The sequence below is a fragment of the Schistocerca serialis genome, chromosome 7 (genome assembly GCF_023864345.2).
Source record: "Schistocerca serialis cubense isolate TAMUIC-IGC-003099 chromosome 7, iqSchSeri2.2, whole genome shotgun sequence".
Taxonomy (NCBI): domain Eukaryota; kingdom Metazoa; phylum Arthropoda; class Insecta; order Orthoptera; family Acrididae; genus Schistocerca; species Schistocerca serialis.
Window position 1 is genome coordinate 309563927 of NC_064644.1, and position 24942 is coordinate 309588868.

General features: G+C 41.1%; 1 protein-coding gene across 2 annotated transcripts in view; it reads right to left on the reverse strand.

The window, feature by feature from the left end:
* LOC126413318 (FHIP family protein AGAP011705-like) overlaps positions 1-24942 on the reverse strand; it is a 244294-nt gene that overhangs the window by 170338 nt on the left and 49014 nt on the right. For both annotated transcript variants that reach the window (XM_050083218.1, XM_050083217.1), the window contains exons 3-5: positions 21326-21534; positions 20832-21104; positions 3609-3759 (exon numbers count right to left, since the gene is read on the reverse strand). In XM_050083218.1, coding sequence (XP_049939175.1) covers positions 3609-3759; positions 20832-21104; positions 21326-21534 — 633 coding nt within the window. The remainder of the gene's footprint in view (positions 1-3608; positions 3760-20831; positions 21105-21325; positions 21535-24942) is intronic.

A 24942-nucleotide genomic window follows, 5' to 3' on the forward strand; every position in this document is an offset into this window, starting at 1 on the left:
CAGAGAATAACAGTGTCCTATCACATTTTCCTGGGGCACTCCAGATGATACCCTTGTCTCCGATGAACACTCACCGTCGAGGACAACATACTGGGTCCTGTTATCTGAACAGTCTTTGAGCCACTGGCATATCTGTGAACTTATTCCACATGCTCATACCTTCGTTAACAGCCTGCTATGGGGTTCCATGTCAAATGCTTTCTAGTAATATAGAAATATGGAATCTGCCTGTTGCCCTTCATCCATAGTTCTCAGTATATCACGTAAGAAAGGAGTAAGCTGAGTTTCGCACGAGCGACGCTTTCTAAAACTATGCTGATTCATGGACATAAACTTCCTTGAGACTAAGAAGCTTATTATATTCAAACAGAGAATATGTTGAAGGATTCTGCAGCAAACGGAAGTTAGGTATAAAAGTCTGTAATTTTGCAGGTCCGTTCTTTTACTTTTCTTATATACTGGAGTCACCTGCACTTTTCTCCAGTTGCTTGGGACTTTGTGCTGGGCAAGAGATTCAGGATAAATGCAACCTAGTTAAGGGGCCAATGTCATAGAGTACTCTGTAAAACTGAACTGGGATTCCATATGACCTAGTGATTTATTTGTTTTCAAATCTTTCAGTTGTTTCTCTATGCCAGGTATGCTTATTTGTATGTCTGTTGATGGTCAAATGATGATAGGTTTGCACAGTTCTCCTGTGTGGAACATGAAATTTAAAAATTCAGCTAGCATTTTGCTAACTTCAAATGTCACACCAGACTTGTTAACAAGGGACTCAATGGAAGACTCAGACCAGCTTAGCAATTTTACATACAACCATAATTTTCTCGGGTTCTCTGCCAGATCTTTTGCTATGGCGTGACAGTAGTAGTTGTTGTTGTATGCTTCGCGCATAGATCTTTTCACAGACGCATGAATCTCTACCAAACTTCACTTGTGCGTAACCCTTTGAACCTAGTGTACAATAGCCTCTGCTACCTCAGCATCCGCTGAATTTCATCACTAAACCGTGATGGGTCTTCTCCATACTTTACCCACTTATTAGGCACATAACTCTCCACACTACGATTTACAATCTGCTTAAACTGTGCCCATAACTCCTCTACATTCATCTTACTGGAACTAAGTGATGCCAATTCAGCATCTAAGTGACATGTTAATAATTGCTTATCTGTGGTATCTGGCAGAAACATTCTCCTAGCCTTCTCAACTGATTTATTAAGTTCTGTACTCATATTTGCTATAATGACATCATGATCGCTAATCCCCATTTCTATACTGACACTGTCGATAATGTCCGGCCTATTTGTAGCTACACGGTCTACGTCGTTTCCATTGTATGTGGGCTGTCCAGTTAAATGCTCAAGATAATGTTCAGAAAGTGCGTTAAAAGTATTTCGCATGACACGCAGTCAATACTCGGTAGGTTAAAGTCGCTTCCAACTAGTATTGCATGATATGGTTATTTACGAACTCTTGACCGTAGACTTTCTTTGAACGACTCTAGAACTGTGAGAGCAGAATCAGGTGGCCAGTAAAAACCTCCATCTATTAACTTAGTTTCACCTACACCTGTTATATGCGACCAGATGACTTCACTGTCACACTGAACTTCACCCTCAACAGACAACATTTTTGTCAACTGCAATAAACACTCCCACTGCTACGACCTCTAATATTTTTTTCCAATATACATTCCATGACTCGCTATATACCTCAGAGCTTTCCACTTTAGGTTTCAGCCAGCTCTCGTTCCCAAGAATAATTTGAGCACGAGAACTTTCCTGGAGGGCAGTATATTCAGATACTTTATTACAAACACTTCGACAGTTTTGTGATAAAATTATGATGGTCGAAGTGTCTTTATTCTGAACGACGTTTTACTTCCCTTGCTGTGAATCCACTGGTGAGTGTTCATTAGAGCACTTCAAACAACCGCCTAGCCTAAATAACCGTCATGTGCACTATGCAAGTACTCTGCTACCCAAGTACCCACCTCCTTTGTGTAGTGCACCCCTGACCTGTCAAAGGGAGTCCTACAAATCTCCACATGATAACGCAGGTATATAAATCTGCAGCCACGACTGTCACAGAGTTGACAAAGCCTTTGGTTGAGACCTTTCACTCTGCTCCAAAAGAAAGGACCCTGATCAACTCTGGAAATGATGCTGCAAATTAAAAGCTCTGCTTGCACACCGCGTGCAAGGCAAGTAGTCTTCACCACCTATGCGAGCCGCCTGCACAAACTGGGGATTGCCTCAGAAACCATGCAACAGGTGTCTTTGGTGTCAACAGGAGCCCCAACTTGCAGACGACTGCAACCTGCACACTGATAGCCCTAGGCAAAGCCGCCTCCATATCTTGGGTGAGGCCCCCCAGCAGACATATTGAGTGCACATTGCTTTCTTTCCAGCCCTGAAAGCTATCTGCCTAAGCGGCTCCAAATACGCCTAACGTTGGAGCTCCCAATAACTAGTAAACCCCTCGCATCTCCCAGGCTTTTCAATATTTTTGCTTGAATCATAATATCCTCTATGTCAGGGCACCTCTGTTCCACCCTCAGTCGAATGGACAGACTGAAGGCCTTGTCCAAGTTTTTCAAGACGCACTCACACATATTCAGAGTTCTTATAGATCCATGCCATTACGCACTGAGCACAATCTTCTCTACTTCAGCCAGTTCCTGACCCCCCCCCCCCCCTCCCCCAATCTAGGAGACCCTCATGGGTCCCGTTCTGGCATCTGTGCCCCCTGCAGCTGCCACCTCACCTGCAGGAATCCACCTGTGATGGGCCTGTCAATGCCAGGATCATTTCTGGCTTTACTCTCCGATGCCAGCTGACAGGGGACTTTTGGCTTCTCCGCAGCTGTCTGTCAATAGGGCCTCAATGGAGCCTGGATATGTGAAGTTTATTACCTGTTAGGGAAAAGCTCTAGCATGAAGTAGAGTCATTCTTTCATTTAGTAGCTTTCCTCATATTATATACATCAGATTTCAATAAAACATTAAATAACATGTCTTGTTTCTTCTACAATACGTTCCCCAAATTAACAAGATCCTTTTAGTATCTTTATATTTATTCTCACTGTGTGGTTTCTTTTGAATTTCTGTCTCCTTTTTTTCTCTGTAGCATCAACATGCCACACAAAATTCCATATGTGAATCACTGAAACTAAGAAAAATTTATTTTCCACGCAACTGTTAAGGGATTGTTTCTAATCTTTTTATTTTTTACTGCATTAAACAAGTCCAAACATTGAAATAGTAAAAACCTAATAACACTGGAGCTACTTAATTTTCAGGTTATTGCCTGAAAGGAAGGAAAAAAATATGGTTCAAAATCAACATTTAACAGTACGACTGATTAGAATTAAATGTGTCATATGATTGATCTCATGCTGGTTCCATCCTTTAAAGGATTTCTAATCCAGTACCGCTATTTTTTGCCTGCCTTCCTTCCTTCCTTCCTTCCTTCCTTCCCTCTCTCTCTCTCTCTCTCTCTCTCTCTCTCTCTCTTCCTCTTTCACATAAAATGCTAGGCATGGTACAAAAGTCTATTTTCCCACTATACCAGAAACTGTATATTTGTTATTTTTTTTCTGCTTACCGGACAAACATTTGAACGAGTCGAGATGTATGAGGCAACACTATCATCAGTTGCTGACAATGCCATGCACAGCAACAGGGCATCACGAGCTTGCTGGCCAAGACCTCCTTCACGGTGCACAAATGGTATCAGCAGGGCAAAGACAACAAACCTGTTGGTAATATTCATATCTCACTCCAAATAATGCACAATGCAGCACATAATATACATACATTTATTTAATAAACAAGCTTAAAAACTTGTATTTTACAACAAAATATTTCACAAAAATTTATGACTAAGACCACATTTAATTGGGGGGGGGAGAATAACAAAAAAATCATTTAACAATATTTCAGAAGGAAACACAATAGCCAATCAGCTAACTAGCTTAAGGATACTAAATGATAACCCTATTAAATCAAAACCCCATATGAATAACTGGAGAATATGCCAACTGGCAGTCTGTCTGGGCAGGCAGCCGACGAGGTTGGAGAATTCTACACGAAATAATGGGTCTGGTTTCATACCACAGTATGGCACATCTGAAAGCCTCAACTAGCAACATTATCAACACAACAAATCAGAAATTCTTTAACATGAGTCAACAAAGCACAACAAAATATGAAGCTCTAGATACTGAACCACTTTGTCTCCAAGTCAAATTACAGATATCATGTTTTTCACCAACTGCAATATCAAATGCCCATTTCATTTTCCAGAATCAAATCCATTAATAACCAACAGCAACAATAAGTGTTAAGTTGTTTATTCAATGGTTAAACGGTATTGTATCCACACAAACTGCAAATCATTCTGATACAAATGCTTACATCATAAATTGGTGATGTCTGCTGATCAAATACCACTGTAATGACTGATGCTACAGATTCTCTTCAATGATACTACCAACAGAAAACACACATTTTTTGCCAAGAGCAGATGTTGAGCAACCATAAATGCTTCAGTGTTGGACTGTCTTTTTTTCATAACTTTATTTGTTTAATCAGTCCAGGAAAAGGTCACAGAAGAAGAAACTTTAGAACATAAATAGAGGAAGGCAAAAATCTTTACAGAAAGTAACTCATTTAGCCTTCTGCCAGGATAAAATTGATACACATTGAAATTTTCTGTCAATTATTTGTCAACAATTTACAGCAATGACACCTTCTCACAAGCAGCTTCCCTTTTATCATTTTCATTGTTGTATGCTTCAGTACTGAGGTGACTGCTATGTTGTCCCGTCACCTGCTCTTTGGTAACTGTGCCTCCAGAGAGAGAATCTCTCTGCCCTTTTGGACCAAGTCTTTCAGCCTATTACCTGCTACATAAACTCCTACAAAAAAGACACCAATCATTTTGTTCACTGACTCCACAGTTCCTGTTCCATTATCACACAGTGTCCTATTTGTTGCCGTTGATGCCACCTCGCTCCACACTAATGTTCCCAACGACCATGGCCTTGCTGCTATTGAACAGTATCTTTCCCAATGTCTCACTGACTCAAAACCTACTACCTTCTTCCTAGTCCCAGGACCAACTTTCCCTCTGAAGGCATCACCTACAAACAAATCTGTGTTACAGAAATGGACACTCCTATGGCACCATCCTATATCAACCTATTCATTGACCATCTAGCGGAATCCTTCCCGACTTCCCAAACCTCTCGCCCGGTTCAGATTCATTGAGGACATGTTCATAATGGACTGAGGATGATGACAGCCTTATACATTTCTCCAGTACACCAACACTTTCTTTCCCACTTGCTTCACCTAGTCCTCCTCAGCACAACAAGCCACTTTACTTTACATCAATCTCCACCCCATGGGCAGCTACATCAGTACCTCAATACACATCAAAACTATCAACAACCAACAATACCTCCACTTTCATACTGTCATCCATTCCACATCAAAAAGTCCCCTTCGATACAACATAGCTACCCATGGTTGACACATCTATAGTTACAAGCAGTCCCTCTAAAAATATGTCTGGAGTCTCACCGAGACCTCCACAGGCCAAAAATTACCTACCCTCCCATCTTTCTCAAGAAATAGGCTTCCATGCATTGTCTCACTAGTCATCTATCATCCCCCACATAACCACTGTCCAGCCACGAAGGAGCACTCCTTTCATGACTCAGTACCACTCAGAACTGGAGGACATGTATCACATTCTCTGCCAGGGTTTTGACTACCTCTCACTGGGCCCTGAAACGATAAATATCCTCTGCATCCCTCACACTGTGGTACTACATTGCCTACACGTCCTATGCAAATCCTAGTCCAACCCTACTCCACCTCTGCCCCCAACTCGTTGCCTCCAGGCTCACATCTCTGCAATAGATATATATTCAAGACCTGTCCCATACATCCTCCCACTACGACCTACTCCATTCCTGTCACTGGCATCTCCTACACCATCAAACGCAGGGCCACCTGTGACAGCAACCACATGGTCTACCAAGTTAGCTGCAACCACTGTGTTGCACTATTAATGGGTATGATATCTAACAAGCTGTCTGTCCACTTGAATGGCCACGGCCAAACTATGGAAGTGACACAGCCATGTCACTCGAAACCTAATACCTTTTTCCTTGTCATCATGACCAACTATATCCTCACAAGGCATCACCTACAAACAAATCCGCTGTACAGAAATGGACACACCCATAAAACCATCTTATGCTAACCTGTTCATCAGCCATCCTATTCTGTGGTCCTATTTCCTACAAGATGTCTTTTGTTCCTGTAACCCTCATGGTCTCAACATTCACTAATCTCTGTTGTTTACCTCCCTACTTCATTTCCTATTCCCTTTCCAGTACACAAATGCTTTATATACTACCACTGCATCTACATAGTCCTTTCCTCTCCACTCCTTTCCTTTCTCCTCCCCCACTTTCCCCACAAAGTAGAGCCTCCACACACAGCACCTAGCAGCACTAACTTGTCCCCACCACACCCCTGCACACTCCCATAGGCAGCACTAGCATCTTCTCCCACCCCCACCATGTTATCCTTCTCCCTCAGCCCCTTGACACTTGTTCTTGAGTGAGTAAGTGTGAATTTTCTATTTCTGAAGGAGGACTTTGTTCGAAAGCTGAAATATTTCTAGCAATCTTTTTCATTATACCCATCTGCAACTCAGTGCCTTCTCTATGTGGTGAGTACCAATGTTATCTTTCCCATATTATTGTTATTCCATCCTGGATGCTCCTTTGTTTGATTTTGCATAATGGCTTCACTTCCATTCCATTCCATAACTCAGTGCTGTTTCCCTCTATTCCTATTCTCTATTACATTACATTACTAATTGTTCTTTTCTTTTTTTACTTTCCTCTCTTTTTAGGGCTACATGCCCACACAGATTGTAGGTGGAGAGTCTCATGTTCCACATTCTTCATCTCATGTCCCAAATTTTTCACCACCAATGTAATAATTCCTGGTTCTTAAATTTATCACATTACCTCCCTTCACAATCATGTTTTTTCAATGTGTTTTCCTGTGCCTTCCTGTGCCATAAGTACTTTGTTGCACACTGTTCCTAACTGCCCCCCCCCCTTTCTCCCTTGCCTTATTCAAACACACACCTTACTGACTTCACCTAATCCAATTAAACCTGCTACCACAATCCTTCACACATATCCACCTATCGACCTGCACCCCCCCCCCCCCCCATTTTCTTTTTTACAATCCCACGAAGTTTTATGTAATTTGATGTGTTTTGTATCCTCCACTATTGATCCTTCCACCTTCCATCTGCGCCAACACAAAAGTTTCCCCAATCCCACGTTTGGTTCCTGCATTGTTATCCAACTCATGGTGTCCGAAGGAGCCACTGGCTCCGAAAGCTTGTCAATCACAAAGGTCTCTTGTGTGTGTTATGCCGCCGCTTGGTGAGTAGATTTCTATCCAATTAAATAATTTCATCAATAATTGATTGTTTTCATTGTTATACCTGCTGACAGAGATTCACCACCATGTTTATAAACCTCAGGAATTACCTGTCTGAGGGGCTCTGCCAGCTGTCAGGTACACCCATCTACAAGCCAAGCTACAGTGACCCCCTCCAGAAATCCAGCAGGATTACATGCATCCCAGAACCTCTGCCCTGAGTCTGTGTCCTTCCTCACTACCAACACTCCTTACACTCCTACCTTGTATATGCTTCCTAAAGTATAAAAACCCTACCACCCAAGGCATCCAATTGTGGCTGGTTACTGTGCCCCCACAGACACTGTCTTTGCCCTTGTGTACCAAAATCTTCAGCCTATTACCCACAACCTACCCTCCAAAATAAAAGAAACCAACTACAGTGCGGCACACGAAATGTGTTACCATTTTGTTTTTGTATATATACTTTATTGGCAATACAATCTGAAAGGAACATATACTACAATGAAGAGCTGTCCATGGAGATTTGCTCTAACTCAGCACATGCTCAATATGTCCACCATTTCATTTCCTAACTTCCTTCAAACGAACACTGAAGTTAGTGAGTACCCTACGGTACATGTCTTCTGTAATTTCACTGCAAGCTTGAAGAATAAGTCCTCTGAGCTCCGTAAATTTCACAGCTTCTTGCTACTGCCTTGCCCTTCAACACGCAGTGGTTCATGCAAGATGGAGCAAGGCCACATACTGCAAACACTGTGTTGGAGCTTTTACATGAGCATTTCGACATGCGGATCATTTCACTCAGGTTTCCAGGTCGCTTCAATGATGGACAAAATTGGCCCCCCAATAGTCCAGACCTCAATCCATGTGACTTTTTTCTGTGGGGGTACCTAAAGGAAAAAATTTTCCCGAAACGTCCACATGATTTAATGGAGCTCAGAAGACTTATTCTTCAAGCTTGCAGTTAAATTACGGAAGACATGTGCCGTAGGGTAATCACTAACTTCAGTGTTTGTTTGAAGGAAGTTAGGAAACGAAATAGTGGACATATTGAGCATGTGCTGAGTTAGAACAAATCTCCATGGGCAGCTCTTCATTGTAGTATATGTTCCTATCAGATTGTATTGACAATAAAGTTTATATTCAAAAACAAAATAGTAACACATTTCGTGCGCCACCCTGTATTTCCTTTAGTGTCCCTCCCACAATTCCTTATCCTTTACCACCCGAAACCCTGCTTGCCACTATCAATGCCACCTCCCTCTACACTAACACCCCAACATCCATAGCATTGCCCCTGTTAGACACTACCTCTCCCAATGCCTGACCGACACCAAATGCACTAGCTTATTCCTGGTCACCATGGCCAACTGTAACTTTCTTTAATGACTACTTTACAGCCTGTACTATCTGGATTTATCCCACCAACAACAGCTTTTCTCACCTGTGCAGGTGAGAACTCTCCCTACAACGTATCCTTTGTGCCCATAAGCCCCTGGTCTCCATTTTAGCTAGTCCCTGCCCTCTGCCTCCCTATCCACTTCTCTATTCCCAATCCAGTACACAAACGCCTTCTATCCCACCAATGCACTTATCCTTTACTCTTCTCCCCCCCTCCCCACCCCCCACTGCCCCACCTAGTACAGCCTCCTCACGCTACTCCTACCAGCCCTACTCTGTCCCCACCATGTACCTGCACACTCCCACAGGCAGCACTAGCAACTTCCCCCACCGCTGCCTTGCTACCCCTGTCCCTCTCTAGCCCATCTCTTTCTTATCCCCATTACCCACCCCAGCTACACTGTTGCTCACTTCAGACAGCCCCAGACAGGCCTTAGTGACTGGAGGCAGTGGTCACGCATGTACAGTGTGAAGATGAATGAGTTTTCCACTTTTGAAGGACTCTATCCAGAAGCTGAAATATTTGTAGCAATCTCTTTCATTTTGCTTCTCTAGGTCTCAATGCCATCTCTATGTGGTGAGTAGCAATCTTTTCCATGTTGTTCTCATCGCATTCTGGAAGTTCCAGGATGTCATTCCAGCATATGCGACACATAAAACCACAGAAGTTATTGAACTAGAAACCATAATCAGTCTCTTATTCTTAGCTAGCATTATCAGAAGTAACATACAAAGCTTAACAGATCTGTGGGGAATTTATGGTGACAGTACTGAAAAACTGTGTCTCGCAGTGAACATAAAATGTTTCAAGTTCATCATCTGCTGCCTTAGATTTGACAATAGTGCAATACTTGATGAAAGGGGAAAATTAGACAAGATCATAATGATTATGGAAATATTTTCAATGTTTGTACAGAAGTATCAGAAGTCCTATATTCTTGGAGAAAATGTTACAGAAGATGAGAAACTGGATTGATTCCATGGAAGATCACCTTTCATCAATACATACACAGAAAACTAAATAAATACGGCAGTAAAATATTTGCTCTTGTGGATTCCCGTGTATTTTTCTGGCATAATTTGGAAATGGACGCCAGGTTGTTGGGATGGGTTGTTTCGGGGAGAAGACCCGACAGCGAGGTCATCGGTCTCATCGGATTAAGGAAGGACGGGGAAGGAAGTCTGCCGTGCCCTTTCAAAGGAACCAGCCCAGAGTTTGCCTAGAGCGATTTAGGGAAATCACGGAAAACTAAATCAGGCTGGCTGGACGCGGGATTGAACCATCGTCCTACTGAATGCAAGTCCAGCAACAGGTTGTCAACAGAAGGATTATAGCTTATAAACAACAAATCTCCAGATACCGTGCTACATTTGTGTGAACCTATTTATGCGTCGAGTTGAAACATAATGACAGACAACTAGTTTATCAGCTTGGATTGATAGATGAGTTAGAAAGAATTTTTTTTCTTTTATTGTGATGCAGAACAAATGTGTGCGAGATTCCTCTGGCATTAGTTACCAGTAAAGAAAATGTTGTCCACAGTTCACTTTCTGGCTTCAAGAAAAACTGTACTCTTGTTTACTACTTTTCTAAAAAGGGAAATGTGTGATCCTGGGCTCAAATTTGCATGAGAATAACTCAACAGATGCTGGCACAGGAGACGAACAGAAGCCATACATGGTAACATTTTCACAATGGCACCAACAGTGGAGATAACGCTAAAGATACGCTGATCCCTTCGTATGATGTTGCAAGAAATGGGCACTCGTGTACCTCGCGCCACTACTAGTCCTTTCCTCTCCTATTCCACTCGCAAAAGAGCAAGGAAAAGACTACTGTGTTAAAGCATCTGTTAGAGCCATAATTTTTCACATCTTATCTTCATAGTCCCTATGCAAAACGTATGTTGGAGGCAGTAGAATCATTCTGCAGTCTGCCTCAAATCATGGTTCTCTACATTTGCGCAACAGTACCTTACAAAAAGGGCATTGACTTCCCTCCAATAATTCCCATTTGAGTTCACGAAGCACCTCCATACTACTTGTGTGGCCATCTCTAATACCTGGAATCGATGCATAAATAGTTTATTTTGGCAGCAATGAAAATTGTATTGGGAGAAATTGATCCCTGAAACAACCATCTTATGCGTTACTTTCACCTCAGTTGGTTTGAAGACATTTGGAGACCTCAAGAATTGATGTAGATCTGCAACAGAGGCTAAAACATTATGCACCAAAATTTGAAGAATAAGCAGAAGATGAATGCACAAAAGTAGAAAAACTGAAATGGGGTTGAAGAGGAAAAGGTACAATACTTGCTCAGGAAAGCAAAGACTATAAAATACTGTTGCAAAATGTGTCAAAAGCCAATTTGTTTTATGTTTCAGAGTAAGAATTTTTAATAGCTATTTGAGATGCAAGAGTATGGGAAACTTTGATCAAGCTGCATTTGGAGATCTTATATGCCTGCATTAACAACAATGTTTCAACAGTATCTTTAAAATCAAAGAAGTCAGTTTTATGTATCGGAAATACAAGGAGTGCATTCCTAACTATGGATTACTCAATGCACTTGTGTAAACCTTGCAGAACAAAAAGTTCCTTATCTTTCTTGGTTTCTCTGTAACTTCACAATGTCGTGTCACAGATCAAAAAACTGTGCCCATTCACCAAAACTGTGTGTTATCTCTTCCAACCATCCCAAACTAAACAGAGGAGATCTTGACCCATGACACTTGGAACTCCAGATGGGAGCATTCTTGACGCAAAGGACATGTGCCATATAGCAATGAATGTTTGAAACATTTTCTCCATGATTTGATACTGGGAAAAAATCTAGGCGTATGCAACGGAATACCAGTAATACAACTGCATTCAAAATGCATTTTGTGAAAAAAATAGCACTTAGAATGTTTCCCAGTTTCACTCCCCAACTGATATACAAATATTACTATTGTTGTTGTGCCCATATGTCCTCTTTGCTTTTCTGTAAAGATATGTGCCATTTATAATGTGCTTAGTTAGGAAATTTAATATAAAGCAAGTGAACCAGAGACGTGATCTTGTTGCACAGAACACCACATCTGATTGAAGGTTAAATTCCAGGTCAACAGTAACTGATTAAGCAGGTCACGACAATAATGGTTTATCCACTGTTGAAATTTGGAGCAGTACGTTTGTTGCCAGAAATCCAGATTCAAGATTCACTGACAGTATCTCTAGAAAGAGCAATCCATCTATAAAGGAGAATTATTACAAACATGTCTGAAGGATTCATGAGATCTGTTCAAGGATATGTGACATTTATAAAGTTAAGATAATAGGCAGTAGTGATAAGATCCGAGTAGGAGTAGGAGAAAGAGGAGGAGCTGGTTTTTGGGTCCAAAATAAACACCATGATCATATGTGCCCTAGTACAATATGACACATTACTTACTTACAGGTAATCTTACTTCAATAATGTTCCACAACACAAATTAGCAACTTTCAGAGAATGTAATGCAATATCATATTTGAGAGGTTGAGAAAAGCCATTCCTCCAGGCCAGACCTGTGAGTAGAAGCAATCCTCCTAAACCCTGCCACTGTAAACAGTGCTTGTCCTTTTACATTTAGAAATTGGGTCATTTCATAATGTTCCCTTTCATTTTGTGGAAGCTTAATGTAGTGATGTTAACTATGGTGAACAATTTAGTGGAATACGATATTAGGAGCAGAAATTAATAAACAAACTGCAAGTCTGGGAAGGATAAATAGAATAAACCTCTCTATTCAAGAAAATACCAGCAGTAAAATGCTAAAATTATAACAGACTTATGTGGTTGCTTGCTCACAAAATCAGAGCGACCAGCTGCCTTGTAATGAACAAGAATCTCTTACACTTCTGGTGTCCTTCTTTTTTACATAGATAGCTTCTTCGCCGCCTTTTTCTGCCTGTTTTTTACTCCTGCCACCTTCAGAATTTGAAAGAGAGTATTCCAGTCAATATTATCAAAAGCTTTCTCTAAGTCTACAAATGCTAGAAACGTAGGTTTGCCTTTCCTTAACCTTTCTTCTAAGATAAGTCGTAAGGTCAGTATTGCCTCACGTGTTTCAGTGTTTCTACGGAATCCAAACTGATCTTCCCCGAGGTTGGCTTCTACTAGTTTTTCCATTTGTCTGTAAAGAATTCGTGTTAGTATTTTGCAGATGTGACTTATTAAACTGATAGTTCGGTAATTTTCACATCTGTCAACACCTGCTTTCTTTGGGATTGGAATTATTTTATTCTTCTTGAAGTCTGAGGGTATTTCGCCTGTTTAATACATCTTGCTCACCAGATGGTAGAGTTCTGTCAGGACTGGCTCTCCCAAGGCCGTCAGTAGTTCCAATGGAATGTTGTCTACTCCGGGAGCCTTGTATCGACTCAGGTCTTTCAGTGCTCTGTCAAACTCTTCACGCAGTATCGTATCTCCCATTTCATCTTCATCTACATCCTCTTCCATTTCCATAATATTGTCATCAAGCACATTGCCCTTGTATAGACCCTCTATATACTCCTTCCACCTTTCTGCTTTCCCTTCTTTGCTTAGAACTGGGTTTCCATCTGAGCTCTTGATATTCATGCAAGTCGTTCTCTTATCTCCAAAGGTCTCTTTAATTTTCCTGTAGGGAGTATCTATCTTACCCCTAGTGAGATAAGCCTCTACATACTTACATTTGTCCTCTAGCCATCCCTGCTTAGCCATTTTGCACTTCCTGTCGATCTCATTTTTGAGACGTTTGTATTCCTTTTTGCCTGCTTCATTTACTGCATTTTTATATTTTCTCCTTTCATCAATTAAATTCAATATTTCTTCTGTTACCCAAGGATTTCTACTAGCCCTCGTCTTTTTACCTACTTGATCTTCTGCTGCCTTCACTACTTCATCCCCCAAAGCTACCCATTCTTCTTCTACTGTATTTCTTTCCCCCATTCCTGTCAATTGCTCCCTTATGCTCTCCCTGAAACTCTGTACAACCTCTGGTTCTTTCAGTTTATCCAGGTCCCTTCTCCTTAAATTCCCACCTTTTTGCAGTTTCTTCAGTTTTAATCTACAGGTCATAACCAATAGATTGTGGTCAGAGTCCACATCTGCCCCTGGAAATGTCTTACAATTTAAAACCTGGTTCCTAAATCTCTGTCTTACCATTATATAATCTATCTGATACCTTTAGTATTTCCAGGGTTCTTCCATGTATACAACCTTCCTTCATGATTCTTAAACCAAGTGTTAGCTTGTGCTTTGTGCAAAATTCTACCAGGCGGCTTCCTTTTTCATTTCTTAGCCCCAGTCCATATTCACCGACTATGTTTCCTTCTCTCCCTTTTCCTACACTCGAATTCCAGTCACCGATGACTATTAAATTTTCGTCTCCCTTCACTATCTGAATAATTTCTTTTATTTCATCATACATTTCTTCAATTTCTTCGTCATCTGCAGAGCTAGTTGGCATATAAACTTGTACTACTGTAGTAGGTGTGGGCTTCGTATCTATCTTGGCCACAATAATGCGTTCACTATGCTGTTTGTAGTAGCTTACCCGCATTCCTATTTTCCTATTCATTATTAAACCTACTCCTGCATTACGCCTATTTGATTTTGTGTTTATAACCCCGTAGTCACCTGACCAGAAGTCTTGTTCGTCCTGCCACCGAACTTCACTAATTCCCACTATATCTAACTTCAACCTGTCCATTTCCCTTTTTAAATTTTCTAACCTACCTGCCTGATTAAGGTAGTGTAAAGAATGAAAATGAGTCAAACTCTCTTCCAGAACTGCGAAATATGCTAAAAGGTGACAACTTAGAGAATGTTTACCCAAATCTGAACATAGCTCTTCAAATATAGTTGAGTACTCCTGTTTCCATAGAAAGGTCATTTTTTTGCTGCAAGATGCATACACAATTATTTGAAGACATCACAAAAACAAGATCGTCTTAGTTATCTTGGTGTTCTTGCTATTGACTCAGGCTTAATAATGGAAATGGTCTATGAATAAATCATGCACTTGCTTGTAAATGAAGGACAAGGAAAACCCCTTCTTATCTATCAAATAATCGGTGTTTTATCCCTGGTACCTTTCTAAATGTAATTTAAGTTGTTTGCATTGTTTCTATTATTTTCATAAAATCAAAATTATAGTGTTTGAAATTATATTTATTGCATGACACTATATTAAGTTTTTCTATTTGTTTCAGATGTGGTTATGTTCGGCTACTTAGTGGCCATTTGCAGCCATTCATGAACTTCATGTTCCCAAACAAAGATGGAATTTTTATGGATGAAAATGTGCAACATCAGAACATTCTGGACAGTTCAAGTGACCGATATGGCCACCCAGAATGCCCAACATGAATCCAAATGAACATTTATGGGACATAATCGACAAATCAGTTCGTGCACAAAATCCTGCACCAGCAACATTTTTGAAATTATAGACAGCTGCAGAGGCATCATGACTCAATATTTCTGCAGGGGACTTCCAATGACTTGTTGAGTACATGCCATGTCAATTTGTTGCACAGTACTGGGCAAAAGGTGGTCTGACACAATATTAGGAGGTATCCCATGACTTCTGTCACCTCAGTGCATATGTGGTGTTTGATAAATGCATTTCCCTCTAGTTTGTTGTCATACTTACATCACTTTTTTCAAACACAGATTTTACGAGAGCTTTTTTCCAGACATTGGGAATTCGGAGCACTGCAGCAAAACACACTGTTTAAAGAATTTACTGTCATATTTCAATAGTTCTGAATTAATTCAATCAAAATCATATTTTTTTTTTTAGTTTTTATGGTTCTAAGTGCAGTTTCCAGGTCTGTAATTGTTGTATCAAAACTTTTATCTTCTTATTCTCATTCTTTTTCCTCTGATACGTCAGCAAACTAGGACTTTTTATAACGCTCAATCCAGTGGGCAACAGCATTAAAATTTAGACTGACAAGGCCCCTTTCTGCTTGGTTAAGATCTTTGATTACTTTATATGCCATTGTCACCTGTGTACATCATCCACTATTTTACTAACAAATCTGTTCCATAATTCCTCATGTGCATTTCATATAATATTCATTGTAAAGATTCATTTTTGCTTATGTACTGTATAAGCTCTAGGTATAAACAGGACAGGGGGGGGGGGGGGGGGGGAGTGCAAGGGGTAGAGATTTCTCAAACAAACTCCTATCTTCTTCTTCTTTATGACTTGTCCCAGCTGGTGGCAGGATCCGCTGAGTGGATTCGCTTTCTACATTTTGTTCAATCGTGGACCATGCTTGGATGAAGATTTACAGCCTTCAGATCATTGTGCAGTGTGTTGCCCCATCATACTCTTGGTCATCCCTTCTGTCTCTTTCCTGTGATTTCTACTGTGTATGCCGCCTTTGCAGTGGTATCATCCTCCGGACACATCAGATGTCTGAACCATTGCAAATGACTTTCTTGCATATGCCACCTAATCCTCTTAAGTCTCCATGACTCCCAATCACTGTTTTGCCTCTTTTGTGGCTGGCCAACACTTGGTGCCATCCATCAAGTGATGCCACCCATCCATCTAAGCATCTTAAGTCTCCACAACCTCCAATCATTGTTCTGCTTCTTTTGTGGCAAGCCAGCACTTGATACCTGAATTTTAGAAAATCCAGGATCCCAACGCAACTCACACACACGAATGCAGCCTCAGGCAACTGAAACCACACTGCAAGCAGCAGCACCAGAATGGTGACTGGGTGGGGGTAAGGAGGAGGCTGGAGCAGGAAGGGGAGGGGGAGCGATAGTATGGTGGGGGTGGCAGATAGAGAAATGCTGAAGGTTAGACTGAGGGCAGGGGAGAGGTGGGGGGGGGGGGGGGGGGAGTATCGGAAAAGGAGAGAAATAAAAACACTGGTGTGGTCGTGGAATGACAGCTGTGTAATGCTGGAAGGAAACAGGGAAGGGGCTGAATGGGTGAGGACTGACTAACAAAGGTTGAGGCCAGGAGGGTTACAAGAACATAAGACGTAATACAGGGAAAGTTCCCACCTGCACAATTCAGAAAAGCTGGTGTTGGTGGGAAGGATCCATGTGGCACAGGCTGTGAAGCAGTGTCATTGAAAAGAAGAACATCATGTTTGGCAGTGTGTTCAGCAACAGGGTGGTTCACTTGTTTCCTGGCAGAGAGCTTGCTTGATAGGTGCCACGGCTACATAGAATGCAGCACAGTGGTTGCAGCTTAGCTTGTAGACCACATGAGCGGTTTCACAGGTAGCCCTGCCTTTGATGGGATAGGTGATGTTAGTGACTGCAATGGAGTAGGTGGTGGTAGCAGGATTACCCAGACCCAGTCACCACTCCCATCATGCATCCTCCCACTGCATGCATCTACTCTTGGTAGATCTTCTCTGTCAACAATGATGGTTTGAACTTGTCACAGATCTGATGTCATGTACTCATTTTCCTTTTGTCGAGTCGCAATCTATACAATGCAAGGCACTCATACCCCTCTTGTGTTTGGTGCTGGAGATGAAACTTTCTCCACAGAGAACACAAAATGATCAGCATATGGAAGTGTCCATTGGTAATATCATGTGCAAGTTACATGTGACAGGGGTCCATCACAAAACTAAACAACAGTTGTGATACGGGCGAGCATTGGTGGTTTTCTACTGTGACATGAAAGTCTTTGACACTCCTGCAGCTGCTTGGACACAGCTCCTCATTTCTACATACAAAAGCTATAACCAGTTACAAGATAACTTAGAATGCCATGGCCTCTAAGCTCTAAACAGAGTGGGTCATGTGGCAGCCAATCAAAAGCCTTTCCGAGGTCTAGAAATGCGAAGTGCAGTGGCTTGTTCTTCTTGCAGTATTTTTCAACCAGCAACATGGATGGTGTCAAGTTGTGCAACAATTTTTCAAAAACCCGGCTCAGTCCTTGCGATCTCGCAAATCCTTTTGTCAAGAATGCATGAATGCATTTGGAGATCTTAATCGCATGGCTCAGTAATCTGGTCGAACAGTAATCATAACAGTCAGCAAGGCTTCCTTTCTTTTTGAAGATTGGTACTGTGATGTCCAGCTGCCAATCTGTAAGTATTCTACCTTCTCTGATGATCTGGTTGGAAAAAAAATTGGTAGCCAATCTGCTGCATTTCAGTGCTGAGCACACCGTAACTCAGATGGGAGGTCATCAGGGCCAGTGGCTTTCCCTCTCTTCATTTCCTTCAGAGAAATCTCAGATTTGGCAATGTGGAACAGGAGAGAAGTAGAGGGGGGGGGGCGGGGGGCAGAAAAAAGCTGTGGGGGTGTTGGTAGACTAGGAGGCTATGTACTGCTGGAGTGGGAGCATGGAAGAGGACAGGTTGGTGAAGGACAGGGATTAACCAATGTTGAGGGCAGGGGGGTTATATGAACATAGGACATACTGCAGGCATAGTTCCCACCTGGCAATTCAGAAAAAGCTAGTGTTGGTAGGAAGGATCCAGATGGCACAGGAAGTGAAGCAGTCACTGAAATGGAGAATTTTGTGTTGGGCAGCATGCTCTGCAACTGGGGGTTCCAGCTGTCTCTGGGCCACAGTTTGTCAGTGGCCATTCATGCGAACAAATAGCTTACTGGTTGTCGTGTCCACGAAGAATGCAGCACTATGGTTGCAGCTTAGTTTGTAGGTCACATGACTGCTTTCCACAGGTAACCCCAACTGTTGATGGGATAGGTGATGCTTGTGACCTGACTGGCATATGTGGTGGTGTGAGGGTGCATAGGACATGTCTTGCATCTAGGTTGATTACATGGATATGAGCCATCATGACTTGTGGGCACCCCTAGATTCTGAGAAGAGCTTTACGACTTGAGATATGTTTGTTCAGTTAGCGAGAGAGTATCACAATTTTCAACAAATTCCTGTGGGATATGCAGCTAGAATTACGTGCAGTACGAATAAGATTATTCTAAAATTCTGAGATTGGGTGTTCCAGGACACATTAAGAAATTCTGAGAATCATCATTCGTTTCATACAACATTCCATTAATAAAATGAGCCACTAACAACTTCCGTCACACACTACACTGTGGTGTACAGAGTGTAGATATTAATGTAGATGTATTTTACTCATAAATTTTCAATTTCAAATCTTAAGCATGTAATGGAATGGTTTTATAGAGGATAAGCTGCTGGCATCCTTTATTTTGGATAATCGTGGCAATAACTTACGTCCCTGCATTGTTTATAACAAGGGAGGGCAACCAGCAGCCCACAGGCCAGGTCTGGCTCACAATTGGTTTCAATCCGGCCTAGAGAACAATTTCGCGGAGAAAAATGTGAGGCGCTGCAGATTTTTGCTACAAAAGTTTTTAAGACACCTACTGTGTAATATCGTAAGTAAAGTAACAATGCTCGTGACGCATAAATAAGTGCCCATATCTGAAGTTGGGATGAACATAAAATGAATGTGCTCTCAAAAATGTGTATTTTGAGGCAATAGTTTTTGGTGTTGGCACATCATGAATGGGGTCCCATTTATACCAACACGTTACCCCGTAAACCATATCATCATGCACCTTCTAGCTTTGACTTCACTTGTTCAGAGAGCTACTGTCAGGTCATGTGAAGAGTTGGCCAATGATGATGATGATGATGATGATTGGTTTGTGGGGCACTCAACTACTCGGTCATCAGCACCAGTACAAAGTCCCAATTTTTTCACAGTCCAGTTTTTTTTTTTTTTTTTTTTTTTTTTTTCACTGTCCATTCTAGCCACTGTCACAAATGATGAGGATGATGATGAAATGATGAGGACAACACAAATACCCAGTCACCGGGGAGAGAAAAATCCCCAACCCGGCCGGGAATCGAACCTGGGACCCCGTGATTCAGAGGTAGCACCGCTAGCCACTAGACCACGAGCTGCGGACTGTGGGCAGTGAGGTTAAGTAAAATTGTGAATCAGGCCTGCAGGTCACCAAATGTCACCCACACCTGGTTTATAACATAAAATAAAGAACTAGTAGATGTTGCACTGGTTATACAGCTCGTCATGAGCTACTGCGATAGAGCTCCTCTAATTTGATGTCACATGAGGAATCCTTTCTCAGCATTAACTTTTTAATCATTATTTTGACTGGATGGTCCATTCTCACAATCATATAAGTATTCATATCTCAAATCATTATATTATTGTTTGAAGGAAAGCAGATTAAGTTTCAACTACTATTGATAAAGATATCATAAGGCACTCAGACATGCTCAGAGAGGAGGAGGATGAGAGAGGAAACTGTCCATGCCATTTTCAATAGAACAAGTGCAGCATTCACCTTAAACAAGTTAGGAAAGTTTAATCTGGATGACTGGTCAGTTATTTTACGCCAGACTTCTTACAAATGCTAGGAAAGTCTTAACCACAGCACCATCTCCCTTGCTGTTAAGGTCTGAGCAGTTGGACTCATGTATGAAGTGTTTGCAGCCAAGGGGGAGTGTGGCAAAAACTTTAAATTGTTAGGGAATCATTTCCTCTTTGTAGAAAAGCATCATACATTTTTAGAACATTCTGAAATTTTTAAAGCATTCAATAAAAAGTTTTTCTACACGGTTAAAAATGTTCAAGTACTGTAGTAAATTATTTATCAATCTCCCCCCCCCCCCCCCCCCTTTCCCATTCCACATGACAGGTTATATTGCCTCCCAGAAAACTGCAACTTCCTCCCAGGGACGCTGGTGTTTTTTATCTTAGTGACAACAGATTACAGGCAGGCAACAAAATCAGTTGTTACAACTGATCTTAAATGTAAAGCTAGAAGCTTAGTGAATTTGCAATAACTCAATAAGCTTTTACACTTCATGGTACTATCAGAAAATATTAACTTCAAATAAAATGCTAAGAAAAGCACATTTGGAGAAATATGACTCTAATATATATTTTTAAATAATACACACAATATTGGTTATAATACCTGGATCCCTCAGATTCTGGACTAGATGAGAAGAACTTTTGCATGAGATCAGTGTCGTGAACAAGAGACACACACAGCTGATTAAGCAGGACAACAATACGATTCTCAACTTCACCAGGAAAGCATTCACCAGCACACGCTGTCAGTAATTCTAGCAATGGTCGCAAAAATGCTTCATTAGCCAGCAAACTTCGCCCGTGAGTTCGTTCCCCAGAGCAGCCAGCCAGCAACTCATATAGTTTCAGCTGCTCCAAACGGAGGGTTGAACCATACCTTTGAACACAAATATCTTGGTAAATACTTAAACTGTGTTTTTGCATACAAGGAAATGAATGTTTTGCAATTAATGTGAATTAGCAATTATCATCATGAACAGTTTTCTGTCATGAATAATACTTTATCAGAGAAACTTTCTGTATTTTATAACCTAAAAGGACTATTTTCTTCTGGTGACAAATATAATTCATTTCATAAAAAAGAGGCAAATGTATTACCTCCCAGCACTTAAGCTCCAGGTGTAAAGTTTATTCAATAAATTCTGTGACAGTAGGTATTCCAGGCAAGAGAGAGATGATATGCGCTCTGCACAACTGGAAACTGGAGGAGATGGGGACTGCATCTCAAGCATTAATAATGTTGCCATCTGGGCCAAATGATTGACAACACTGACCACATCATCCTGAGATGGGCATGGAGATGGTGGCTAGAACAGAGCAGTAGTGTTACAGTTTACACTTTGTATTTACAAATATATGCTCAATACATTAAAGATGAAATAAGTAACTAACACCATTGTTAATCTAGCTCTATAAGTCATATATAAAAACAAAAGGCTCTTGCTGATAGTGAAAATGAAAGAGCCAAGACTGAAAACAGAGTAATTTTGGGAGAAAAAATTAATTTGTACTACAACTGGAGTTAGGGTTCAGGCTTTTCAGAAGCTTATTGCTCTTTCCCTGTCACTAAAACTGGCAGTCATAACTTGCGAAGTATGTTTGTTTCTGGCAATTGTTATGAAAGTATTCAATTACAGTTCTGAAGGAGAATAAGTTACTAAGCCTTACATGCAGTCTACATACATTTTATGATAGTAAATGGTTAGCAGTCTGCGCATATACGGGCATCTGCGGTAATTGTTACACTAGTTTTGCATCACCTCAGTTCTGAGAGTTTTGGAACCTGTACAGAAAATTGGAATAGATATCAAATTAAACATTGTTTCCGCCCTTTTTATTGCTCATAAAAACCACACACTGCATGTTGTACCACCACACAATGACATCTTCAGAGGTGGTGGTCCAGATTGCTGTCTGTACACACCTGTACCTCTAATACCCACTAGCATGTCCTCTTGCATTGATGCATGGCTGTATTCGTCATGGCATACTATCGACAGGTTCAGCAAGGCACTGTTTGTCCAGATTGTCCCATTCCTCAATGGCGATTCAGCGTAGATCCCACAGAGTGGTTGGTGGTCACATCGTCCATAAACAGCCTTTTTCAATCTATCCCAGGCGTGTTCGATAGGGTTCACGTCTGGAGAACATGCTGGTCACTCTAACCGAACAATGTCGTTATCCTGAAAGAAATCATTCATAAGATGTGCACGATGGGAGCACGAATTGTCGTCCATGAAGACAAATGCCTCGCCAACAGGCTGCCAATATGGTTGCACTATCAGTTGGAGGATTGTTGTTGTTGTTGTTGTGGTCTTCAGTCCTGAGACTGGTTTGATGCAGCTCTCCATGCTATTCTATCCTGTGCAAGCTTCTTCATCTCCCAATACTTACTGCAACCTACATCCTTCTGAATCTGTTTAGTATATTCATCTCTTGGTCTCCCTCTATGATTTTTGCCCTCCACACTGCCCTCCAATGCTACATTTGTGATCCCTTGATGCCTCAGAACATGTCCTACCAACCGGTCCCTTCTTCTTGTCAAGTTGTGCCACAAACTCCTCCCAATTCTATTCAATACCTCCTCATTAGTTATGTGATCTACCCATCTAATCTTCAGCATTCTTCTGTAGCACCACATTTTGAAAGCTTCTATTCTCTTCTTGTCCAAACTATTTATCATCCATGTTTCACTTCCATACATGGCTACACTCCATACAAATGCTTTCAGAAACGACTTCCTGACACTTAAATCTATACTCGATGTTAACAAATTTCTCTTCTACAGAAACGCTTTCCTTGCCATTACCAGTCTACATTTTATATCCTCTCTACTTCGACCATCATCAGTTATTTTGCTCCCCAAATAGCAAAACTCCTTTACTACTTTACGTGTCTCATTTCCTAATCTAATTCCCTCAGCATCACACGACTTAATTTGACTACATTCAATTATCCTCGTTTTGCTTTTGTTGATGTTCATCTTATATCCTCCTTTCAAGACACTGTCCATTCCATTCAAATGCTCTTCCAAGTCCTTTGCTGTCTCTGACAGAATTACAATATCATCGGCGAACCTCAAAGTTTTTATTTCTTCTCCATGGATTTTAATACCTACTCCGAATTTTTCTTTTGTTCCCTTTACTGCTTGCTCAATATACAGATTGAACAACATCGGGGAGAGCTACAACCCTGTCTCACTCCCTTCCCAACCACTGCTTACCTTTCGTGCCCCTCGACTCTCATAACTGGCATGTGGTTTCTGTACAAATTGTAAATAGCCTTTTGCTGCCTGTTTTTTACTCCTGCCACCTTCATAATTTGAAAGAGAGTATTCCAGTCAAGATTGTCAAAAGCTTTCTCTAAGTCTACAAATGCTAGAAACGTAAGTTTGCCTTTCTTTAATCTATTTTCTAAGATAAGTCGTAGGTTCAGTGTTGCCTCACGTGTTCCAATATTTCTACGGAATCCCAACTGATCTTCCCCGAGGTTGGCTTCTACTAGTTTTTCCATTCGTCTGTAAAGAATTCGCGTTAGTATTTTGCAGCTGTGGCTTATTAAACTGATTGTTCGGTAATTTTCACATCTGTCAACACCTGCTTTCTTTGGGATTGGAATTATTATATTCTTCTTGAAGTCTGAGGGTATTTCGCCTGTCTCAAACATCTTGCTCACTAGATGGCAGAGTTTTGTCAGAAGTGGCTCTCCTGAGGCCGTCAGTAGTTCTAATGGAATGTTGTCTAATTTCGGGGCCTTGTTTCGACTCAGGTCTTTCAGTGCTCTGTCAAACTCTTCACGCAGTATTGTATCTCCCATTTCGTCTTTATCTACGTTCTCTTCCATTTCCATAATATTGTCCTCAAGTACCTTGCCCTTGTATAGACCCTCTATATGCTCCTTCCACCTTTCTGCTTTCCCTTCTTTGCTTAGAACTAGGTTTCCATCTGAGCTCTTGATATTCATACAAGTGGTTCTCCTTTCTCCAAAGGTCTCTTTAATTTTCCTGTAGGCAGTATCTATCTTACCCCTAGTGAGATAAGCCTCTACATACTTACATTTGTCCTCTAGCCATCCCTGCTTAGCCATTCTGCACTTCCTGTCGATCTCATTTTTGAGACATTTTTATTCCTTTTTGCCTGCTTCATTTACTGCATTTTTATATTTTCTCCTTTCATCAATTAAATTCAATATTTCTTCTGTTACCCAAGGATTTCTACTAGCCCTCGTCTTTTTACCTACTTGATCCTCTGCTGCCTTCACTACTTCATCCCTCGGAGCTACCCATTCTTCTTCTACTGTATTTCTTTCCCCCATTTATGACAATTGTTCCCTTATGCTCTCCCTGAAACTCTGTACAACCTCTGGTTTAATCAGTTTGTCCAGATCCCGTCTCCTTAAATTCCCACCTTTTTGTAGTTTCTTCAGTTTTAATCTACAGCTCATAACCAATAGATTGTGGTCAGAGTCCACATCTGCCCCTGGAAATGTCTTACAATTTAATACCTGGTTCCTAAATCTCTGTCTTACCATTATATAATCTATCTGATACCTTTTAGTATTTCCAGGATTCTTCCAAGTATACAACCTTCTTTTATGATTCTTGAACCAAGTGTTAGCTATGATTAAGTTACGCTCTGTGCAAAATTCTACCAGACTGCTTCCTCTTTCATTTCTTTCCCCAATCCATATTCACCTACTATGTTTCCTTCTCTCCC